The sequence below is a fragment of the Phalaenopsis equestris genome, unplaced genomic scaffold, assembly GCF_001263595.1.
Source record: "Phalaenopsis equestris unplaced genomic scaffold, ASM126359v1 Scaffold000002, whole genome shotgun sequence".
Classification (NCBI taxonomy): domain Eukaryota; kingdom Viridiplantae; phylum Streptophyta; class Magnoliopsida; order Asparagales; family Orchidaceae; genus Phalaenopsis; species Phalaenopsis equestris.
In genome coordinates, this window is record NW_018164444.1 from 69,523,370 (window position 1) to 69,534,185 (window position 10,816).

A 10,816-nucleotide genomic window follows, 5' to 3' on the forward strand; every position below is an offset into this window, starting at 1 on the left:
GAAAAATTGTTGGGAAACTACCGCTTGCTTTCTGGGGGCCGACAGAGTCGAAGCTCCCGGCTCAGGAAGAGGGCCAATCGATAGGCCAAGCCTATAGGGAGAGAAGAAACAAAAGTTGTTGTTTCAAATACCAAGACGAGTGCCACTCCCTTCTCACACAGAGGATGATAGGGAGTCTGGTGGTTCTGGAAGGAGGACCAGTGTCTAGGGTACAAAATTAGGCTTTGATATCATGTTGAAATTCAGAATAATGCGGAATGTTGTTATTGACATGAAGAATGGTATAAATCTTGGACATTGACTCTTAAATGAATCCTAGAATATGAAATACAATAAAAAGAAAATAACAAGGAAGAAAAAAATATAATACCTAATATCTCAAATTAATCAATTCATATTAATTATGTGGAGATAACGAAACAACATAAAATAGAAAAACTTAAAATAAGAAAAGAAATAAATCCAATCCAACAAAATAAATCTAAAATAGGAAAAAAAAATAAAATTATATTAAGAAATAAATCTAATTCTACACATAAAATTTTTCAGAAACATAACATTAGCATGATTGTACTAAAATCAGTCTTTTAATATATTTCCGTAAAAGATATCAATAATAGTTTTGGAGTTCCAAGTTTTACTTGTTCATCCTTGCGTGAGTGTGACTAACCTTGATAAGACCCACAAAAAAAGATTCTTCTTTTTCCCTGGATTTTTTCTAGGTCGAGAGAGGCTTTTGACGCAGCTAACGAGGGTACAGGATAGCTAGTTGTCCACTCCAGTATCTTGTTCTTTGGAACAGAAGGGGGGTTTAGAGTTACAAGCAATGTTCGATCAACTGATCCCAGATTCTGAAAAAAATTATAATGGAATATATTTTTCATCGAAATTTATAATGAAGATAACATTAACCATGCTAAGTTAAAATAATATGAAAATGCAAAGTAAAATTTTCATCCATTACCTGAAGCACATTTAGCCAATATGTAAGATAACTTGTATTATTTTTCTCAAGAAAATTCCTAGCACTCCATGATGTTGGGTTTTGGGGCATCAGACTTTCATCACAGTGAAGATATACATCACTGTAAGTTGAGAAAAGTGACGAGCTTTCAGATTTTAAATACCGTAATTGATAAGAAAAATGAATTCTTTATTTCTTTAGTTATAAAATATTCAACAATAAATTGTCAATAGAATAAGCTAGAGTTTATCTATTTATGATAGTTCAAGAAGGGTTCTCTGATACTTTCAAGGAAAAAAAAATTAAGAAGTTAATGTTTCTGATGACTGTACTCAAGGCCTGAAGTATTGAACATAAGAACCAGTTAGAGCTATTAAAAAGATCTTGAATATTGAAACATGCTTGAATCATTTCCGAAACTCAACCCAAAACTTCAAGTTTTTATAGTACTCATAGCTATAGAAACCTATGCATTTATAAATTTGAAGGCTATTATATCCTTTCATGGTACAACAAAAAACTTAATGAAAAAGAGATTTTTGATTGTACAGGAGCATTATCATATATTTAACCTCAAAACTGGCCACACTAAGAAAGATGAAAAGTGCAACAGCAGGAGAGAAAGCTGCATGCATATGGATCATTTATATATATATACACATACAAATATGTGTGTGCGCGCGCGCTTATATTATAATTTATAATTACATGGTCAGATACTGAAAAAAAATACCTGTAAATATACCGAAAGGCACCAAGTATTCTTGATTCCTCGTAGGTTGCCTGCTTTCCAAGTATTTTTAATGCATCTGGTGCATGGACGGTGATTATGCATTCATCATAGAGTTCCTCTAAACCACTTCTTGTTATGACAGAGCAGCCTGTGGAAAACAAGCCATATATTGTTGATGATGTCAAAAACACAACACATTCTTCTAAGTAATGTTCTCAATCAAACTAACAGGTATGCACGAATTTAAGTTCTTTTTTCTTATTAATAATTATTTCTGGAGCGTTAAATGGCCCTGATATTGATGGTGGGAAGAAGAAAATATTGACACAATTTGGCGCGATCAGTATACAAAAACTTCTGTTGACGTATCAAAGATCATATGTTCAGCATTTTATACAAATGATTGCCAACTATAAAATTAACAATAAAATTTTCTATAAATAATTAACTGACGAGATATCAAGTAATTAGAAAAGCAAGCTAAGTAAATTTCTCAAAATAATAGAAAAATATTAAATTACTTTTGTAACATATGAAATGCATTTTAAAACAATTTTAGTCAAAATCTAAATTAACTTCACTCGTGTTAATGATTTATAAGACTTGGTTAATCTTGTCGTTCAGTTTATATTGAAAAATACTTCTTATTCACACACTAAATGAGCTTTTGCAATTGGATTTGACTGGTGGCTATGGAGGACCGACCGGTTTAGGGAGGGGGGGTTACTGCTCCTCCGTTTTCTCTCGTTTCTTCTTAGTACCTTCCTAATATAAGTTTTTCCAAATCTGAATTTATGAATATTTTTTTTCATATTTCTTCTGAGATATGATTTTATTCTTTCTTATTTTAAAAATATTTTCTAAAATATAAAATATGATTTTATTCTCCGTTCTTATTTTAAAAAGCATTTCCTAAAATTTGAAATCTGATTTTATCCTCTTTTTTATTTTAAGTATTGCCTAAAATAAAGTCCTTGCCTCATTATAAATAGAAAATGATGCGCTTAGACTTAGGGGTCTTGTTTTTGGTATCTGAATTCATGTTTTAGCCTTGTTATTTTTCCTTCGAGGGCTGTATCCGACGTCTAGGTAATGCTCCTGCCGTCCATTGTCCGAGGTGGTGATCGTCTTCAAGGGTCTTTGTGGTGCTACCATACTTCCGTTTTTCTGCTGTCGTTTTAGAATTTTGCCACCGCAGCCCCTCTTCCACTGCTGCCAACCGCCTTCCTACTTCTGTCCAGCCACCGTGACCCCTCCAACATGCTGTGCAACCCTTTCAGGCCCTTCCTGGCAGCCTGTCAACACCCCTATAGCAGCTACCTTGCTGTCCCGACCTTTCCCATCGCTGCCAGTGCTTCCTCACTCGCTATCCACCCTTCGAAAATGCTGGTGAACCTTCCCAGCTACTGTCCTACTTCTTCCACAACAACCCCCACCTCTCCAACTTTCACCGCAACCACCAATCCAGCCTCCAATGACTTTTTACTTCTTCCACAACACCCCCCTCCTCTCATGCCACCTTCACCACAACCGCTAATCTAGACTCCCATCTCCGGACTCCCTCTTCATCAAGTTTATTGTGTCTTCTTTGTTGAGTCATTAGTTGTAATTCTTTATTTTGTGCTTTTGTTTTGTGTGCTGTCTTTTATAATTTCAAGTTTGAAGTCAGTAGTAAATTTGTGTCTTGCATCATGGTTTGGGTTAACTCTAGTATCAAGGATTTTCATGAATACTCCAATTCAACCAAAACTTCAAATTAGTTTATTGGATGCCTTTATCATCATCATATTTGTTAATAATTGAATTACTTGTAGAAATCTTAGTTAATCATTAAATGACTTCACATAATATTTATTATCATCAAATCACTAATGTGCTACATATGGGGCTTTTTAAATTTTTGAGACCCCGTGTTTGTTTCCCAAAAAAAAAAAAAAAAACATAGCTAGTTGAACGTTCTTCCTAAAATAAGGAGTCATTTTTGATAAAAAATTATGCACCAAAAAAAAAAAAAAAAAAAAAAAACATGTCCTGAAAAATAGCAATCAGTTTATTTTCTAGTTTAATTAACAGAAATAGAAGCTACAATATCTATCGCCATGTAAAACCATCGAACAAATTATAAAAAGCTTGAGACTCTTAGTGCAAGAAGATTTGTTTTGCTTGATTTGCCTTCCGTATGAAATGGATGTTTATTCTCATATTTCTTTATTTTCGTGGATTTATGAATCAGCATAAATGCAGTTCTGTATCGCAAAGTAAAAATGGCATCGTCTTGAAATAAAAACACATTTAATATTGCTCTAATTTTATTTTATTTTTTTTGGAACTTTGGAAAAATTGAGTGCAAACCCACACACATAGCATTTTATATTAGACCTTGAACTCAAAATCTCTTAGTTGGAAGTCTAAGTTCTCAACCAACAAATTAAGATGACTTGTATTAATTTAGCAGTTAAATCTAAATGAGATAAAAAGTAATATATAAAATGTCTAAAAAGCATGTCAATTGTCAGATATTTTCAAAACTATTATGGGACAGGGAAAAAAAAAAAAAATACAACTCACCCTTTTCAGTATTTGATACTGTTTGTACAACACATCCCAACTTTATATGACAACCTCTACCCTTCAACTCTTCTCTTATCTTCAAAACATCATTTTATTTGAACTAAAGGTTAGCATTATAAAAGACAGATCTTTAATTAAATTTATCTTGAGAAGCCAAAATATCAAATGAATTACCTTATTTATATAGTTTTGTGAGAGGCACCTAGCAGTGAGTCCTTGTGGTCGGGCATCGAGCTAAAGGAGAAAATTCGAACAAAAAATGTTTAGCCACACCAAATTACTTTAAGGAGTATTAATTTTGGAAAAGAGTACTTGGGCTTCCTTTGGTATAATTGCTTAGTGCTAATGTTGTATATTTGAAATAAAATGAACATATTCTTACAAAAAATATGAATTGGTCTACAAGTCAATTTATATGCTCATGAAGTCATAAGAAAAGATATAAAAACAAAATGGTGTCTTTTTAATATATTTTCTTATAAACTAAGATTATTCATAAAAAATTTAAGTCCAATAACAACAACAAAAACAACAACAACAACAAGTCTTTATCCCACTAAGTGGGATCGGCTACGTGAATTCTTTTTCTCCATTGCGTCCTATTCAGTGCCGTATTTTTGTTTAATTCTAATAAATTAAGATCTTTTTTTATGAAATATGCCAAAGTATTTATAGGTTTACATCTGCCTTCTTAACACAAGTTGAATCTAAAACATCTACTCTTCTAACCAGATCATCAGATGCTCGATGTTTAATGTGACTAAACTATCTAAGACAACTCTCTATAATCTTGTCTGCCACTGTAGCTACACCAACCCTGTTACTAATATATTCATTTTGCATTTTGTCTCTAAAGTGTCAAGCCACTCTTCCACTTAAGCATTCTCATCTCAACAACACATAACTCTGTTTTATGCTTTTATTTTAAAGGCCAACATTCTGCGTCATAGAGCATTGCAGGTGTCACCACCATCTTATAAAACCACCATCTTATAAAATTTTTAAATTTTTCTTTCTGTCTAAGCGGTACTTTTCTATCACACAATAGATCCGATCAACTTGAATTTTACTAATAACATCCTTATCTATATCATCAACACTTTGAACAGTAGATCCGAGATATCTAAAGCGTTCACACCTTTTAATGATTTGATCACCCATAGTCACACCTCTGCTTACAACTTTACTACTAGAGCCTAGAGCTACTACTGCTAAAATTACATTCCATGTATTCAATTTTAGATCTACTTAGACGAAGGCCTTTAAACTGCAATATAGATTTCCATAATTCAAGTTTTTCCTGAACTCTTTATCTAGTTTTATCTACAAGAATGATATCGTCAGCGAAAAGCATACACCAAGATACATCTTTCTGTAAATGTCCCGTAAAAGTACTACCACAGTAGTGAGTGAAGATAATAATTTAACATGAAATAAAAAAAATTTCATATCTGATCTGAGATGAATGAGTAATCTTGGATAAATTATTTAGATTACCTTCATCTTATATAATTTTGAAAATTAAGCAGAACAATTATTTTTTTTAGAATTAGTGACATGTTTTAAAATTCGTAGAACCTATATATTTGAATATTCTTCAGTAAAAGGGTGTTTATATACATACCCTTCAATTCCTATGTATTTATATATCTGACACCTAGAATTTACTTTGTACATTTACACTACCCAAATCATTCATTATCACATCAAAATATCACTATATAACTTTTGAAAAGGTGAAATACATCTTTTCATGCTTAGGTACAGTTATCATATATGTAAAAATTGAAGTTTAGGTGTTAGATATGTAAATACTAGGAATTTAGTCGAATGTATGTAAATCTTTCTATAAGTAAATTAACAACATCTTGAAATAATATGTAAATACTAACCTCTAGAAAGTGATTATTGAGGCAAAAAGATAGCACAGTATAAGCAGAGAAGTTCTGTACTTCTTCTGAAGAACATGACCATATAGATGCACATGTAGGAATCTGAATCATACCAAAGAAAAAAATAATAATAAAGCAAAAAATCAGATCTTTAGAAATAGGCATTCATTAAAAAATATTTAAAAGATCAAATCTCACAAGAAATTCATTTTGAAATAGCTGAGAGTATCCTTGTGACTTTAAGTAGAAAGCCAATGTTTCACTGCGGTCCAACTTAGGGTTTTCTTTGCGCTCATTGAGGTACCTTTCATATTAAAGAGATGTAAGTTTTTTGCTTGCTAAAGCCATAATTATAGAAAAACGAGATGGCAAAATTATAAAGCAAAAAATGGTAACTTGATGTAAAAAAAATAAGAAGAAGTTGAAAATTATGAGGACTTACCTAATGGCATCATTCTTAAAGATGAAGATTTCTTTAAACATATACCAAACAAAAGGGTTCACCATGTTGGTTTTTTTTGCAAACAAACTTCTAAAGCCATTTCGATTGCCCCACTCATAATTCCCATCTTGTAAGCTTATTGAGAATGACATATCAGTTGCTTCCATCTTCACATCAAGTTCCTCGAACAATTTTGTCATGTTTTGAAATAAAATCTGTGGTACATAAATACTAAAACTTACATGCACAAACATACAGAGAGGAGAGAGAGAGAGGAGGGGGTGGGGGAGGGAGGGAGAAATTAAAAATGGAACAATTGATAGAGATCTCTTGTAAATTTAGTTTGACCTTCTATCTCGTAAATTTAAATCATTAAATTTATCTTGAAAATCATCAACAAGTTGTTTATTTAATTTTGATCTCTTTAAAGCCACTATGCTTTGAAATCTCAAAAATGTTCCGATAAGATTAGAGTTAACAAATAAAATTTTTTATGCAACTTATTAATGATCTGATTCTCTTAAAAGTTCTTGACTTATTTATGACACTATTTTTAAGAGTTTTAAAATAAATTATTAATTTTGATTTTATGTTTGAAAGTCTGAGTGTTGGGGAGGGAGAGAGAGATATTCCGACCGCTGTTTTTAAGAATTTAAAATTGGATTATTAATTTTGATTTTACATTTGGAAGTCTGGCTTTGGAGGGGGAGACACAGAGAGATAGCACTTTGTTTTTTAAAAAAGAAAATTGTGTCAAACTCAAATCGATATTTTGTGGGATCTTAGAACCTTTATGATAATTTTCAGATTTTTACCAAATAAACTAACTAGCACCCATTAGATCCTAAGCTTTAGTTCTTTTCATTTTTTCCTTTTTTTTGTGGGAAGTGTTTAGGTTGACTCATGGGTGGACTCAGGAAGGGGTCGAGGTTGGGCAATGCCCTCAAATTCAGATTTTTATTTATATGAAAGGGTAATTTGACCTTTTGCCCCTCCATAAATATTAATTTTGCCCCGCCTAAAATATCATTTTGCCCTTCATTACCATAGCCCCTCCCACGTTAACTGTCCCCCTCAAAAAAGAGACTGGTTTCACCCCTAGGTTGACTTGAAGCTTGTAAGATAGATATTTCATATAAGAATTTATCAAGGAGTTTTTTAGGGGTAGAAAAAAATTTCTTCTAAGCAAATCATTATATAAACTTGATCCTTGATTCAAGTCGAAACAAATCCTTAAAAATACCCATTGTCATAGTTGTTATACATCCATTAAATTGAAAACTTGGCTGTTCCTTAAGGTTTTTTTGGGCTGTGATGGTCATTGGCAATGCGAACTGTCTGATTTGCTTTATATAATGTAGATGATTGTTTGATGAATACACCCTGTATGTCATTCTTAATTATTTAATTTTTATTAGTGTAAAAGATATGGCTAGTGATTATGGTATATATGCTTAACTGAGGATTTTATTAATGATGTCAATTGATTTCTCAATCTTGCATTTTTTAGAAAAAGTAAATGTTTCATCAAATAAGCTTAATCCTCTATATTTAAAATGTGATGTGAATGGGTGCTAGCTTCTTAATGCATATGATGACGTAATAGTTCATCGTTATAAGAAAAGCTTCACTAAATGTTATTCATTCTAGCATGTTCAGGATAAATTATTTAGCAAGATTTGTAAAACTATAACAAAAGGTAGATAATTTGCTCTACAATTAAATGTTTTATAGGACAATAATAATGGCGAAATTATTAATAATTACCAATAAGTAACAACTCGAATGAAAAGGATTATAACCCCCTTATTTGAGCACATGGTTTGATAATTTTAGTTCACGAAGAGGTAATTTTGGAGGTGAATGGTTGAGTTGAAATTTCAGTACTTTACACATCACATGTAGATCTTCATACTGATACTTCCAAGAAATATAAAGAAGTGTAAGATAAAATGTTAAACTGAGAGTAGATGCTAGAAGGCTTAAGGCATTAATAAAACAAGAAGATTACAAAATAGTCTCGCAGGCTATCTAACTCTTTCTATTTACATGTAAGTTGAGTAATTGAAGCAATATTAATTTTTTATAATATTTCTGTGTTATAATTTTTAAAATACCAAGTTTTAGCATATTTGTTGCTCTAACTCTATATTTAGTTGTAGTTTAATTGATTCATATAATATTAAAAATTTCAATGATGTTTGTTGTATAAATTTTCAATCATATTATATGCTTATCAACTTTGCTTTCTTAGTTTTGTTGATTAGATAATGACAATATTTATTGGCTAAGGATATCAAGAAGGCCTCCATGCATCGCTTCCATGCAGTGTTTTGAGGCAAGTTTAGTTATGCTCATAATATTCTCAAGATTTGACGCCTTTGATTTATTAAATTTTATTTTTATTTTAGGCTCATTGCGCCTATGGATTAGAGAAGACGATCATAGTGATGGATGCTTAAGAGAGGATTATTGCGACGCCACTTACTGAGAATCTTAATGTGGCTTGTCATGAAGTCCTTATAAAAGTAGGGAAATTTACATACACAGCAAACAATTCTTATGTATTTATATGTTTCACACCTAAACTTTTATATTTATGTACACAACATTTTGGCGCTTTAAATTTATGCATGAAAAAGGTGGATTTTATTTTTTAAAAGTGGTAATATTGCTATTTTGGATGCGATATTAAAGATTTGAGTGCTATGCATGTATATATAAAATTTTAGGTTATGGAGATGTAAATGCCCCATTAGAACTAACATTGATTGTATTGGCAATATAAAAGATTGTGAGATTCATTAGATGGACAATGTTGAATGGTGATTAATTAGTGATTTGTACCAATCTCAATTGATTTGCAAGCTTTAGGTTTATAATTAGTAAAAGTTGAAAATCAGTCTTTATTTTCACCTGCGCAAAATGATCTAAAAATAGTTTTTCATTGGTTTCATATTTTTAATTTTTACTATTGACTATTTTTTTGAAGCATTCATTGATCTTTTTTGTTACCAATAATCTAATCATAAACTTACATTAGTGATAAAAGAACGTGTCATTTGTGATTCAGATCATCAGTTATAAATTATCTTCACCATTCTTGTGGTGGTGTAAGAAATAATGTTGTATTTTAGTTGCATTCCATAGTAATATAACTATAATCAAAATGCCACTTTATTAATGATAATTTGTTCAGAAGGGGGATGGTGACACTTGAACCGTTTGGTTCATCATCTTCACCATTTCTGTCCACATTGCTTGAAGTTCTCACATATTTCATCCTCTTTTCCATTCTAGGTTTCTCAGACTTTGCACTTGAAATAGAAGGGAAGGTCCCGACTATATATAGCCAAAAGAGGAATAGTAACGAGTGAGAGTAAATATGTAGTATTAAAGGAACTGAATTCCCAACCAATACTGCCAAGACATCAAAACTCATTAGGTGTCTTTCTATAGTGGTTGAGGATTGATTTTCTTGATAGGTCAATATTTGCTTAGCACATTTTATGTCTTCCTCAGGCTTTATAGGAGATGTGATGGTTATATTCTTAAATTGAAGGTTTTTATTTTTGATTGTTCGGAAATATTTTAAGGGTTAGCTTAATAGAGAATTCATAGCTTGATCATGACTTCGTGACTTAACAATGAATTCATAACTCAAACAACGAGTTCGTAATCGAAACCTCGAGTTGATTGCTCAAACAACTTGTAAAGCAAATGGGGTGTGTTAGAAGCAAAGTGAAAATCTTGCTAGAGAGCTGTCTTATTTGTCTTCTTATATCGTTTTCTAAATTTTCAAGCATCAATAAGTTTTTTATACACTTAACTATATTATTTGGACACAAGTCAAGCCCAAGAGGATAGACTCTACTTCTTATGATAAGATTTGTAATGATTAGTACGCGAGTCACTGAGGCGAACCTAAGTGCTTACCTTTGTGAAGACAATGACAAGACTCATTTGATAAGTTTGGTCAAAAACATGATGCATTAAAATTGGAGATTTAATTAAAAAATAATACTAAATATAAGGATAGTATAAGACTTGAACCAAAGGAAATTTAAACGATCATTTCATTAAAGGTGAATTGCATAATTGATTTCTCCTGTTCGCACCGATAAGCATTGATGAGAAGATTCAAAAATCACTATTTTCCTTCCGAAAGATATTCCAAAATTTAGAAAATATTATGAACTTCATATAATATATAT

General features: G+C 31.5%; 1 protein-coding gene across 1 annotated transcript in view; it reads right to left on the minus strand.

Annotated features, from left to right (window-relative positions):
- Positions 1-499: 499 nt before the first annotated feature.
- LOC110019885 overlaps positions 500-10,816 on the minus strand; it is an 11,862-nt gene continuing 1,545 nt past the window's right edge. Inside the window, exons 2-10 of the mRNA XM_020717748.1 lie at positions 6,603-6,817; positions 6,359-6,464; positions 6,084-6,262; positions 5,596-5,662; positions 4,443-4,502; positions 4,266-4,344; positions 1,698-1,845; positions 965-1,085; positions 500-851 (exon numbers count right to left, since the gene is read on the minus strand). Of these exons, the coding sequence (XP_020573407.1) occupies positions 666-851; positions 965-1,085; positions 1,698-1,845; positions 4,266-4,344; positions 4,443-4,502; positions 5,596-5,662; positions 6,084-6,262; positions 6,359-6,464; positions 6,603-6,817 (1,161 nt within the window). The 3' untranslated portion in view covers positions 500-665. The remainder of the gene's footprint in view (positions 852-964; positions 1,086-1,697; positions 1,846-4,265; positions 4,345-4,442; positions 4,503-5,595; positions 5,663-6,083; positions 6,263-6,358; positions 6,465-6,602; positions 6,818-10,816) is intronic.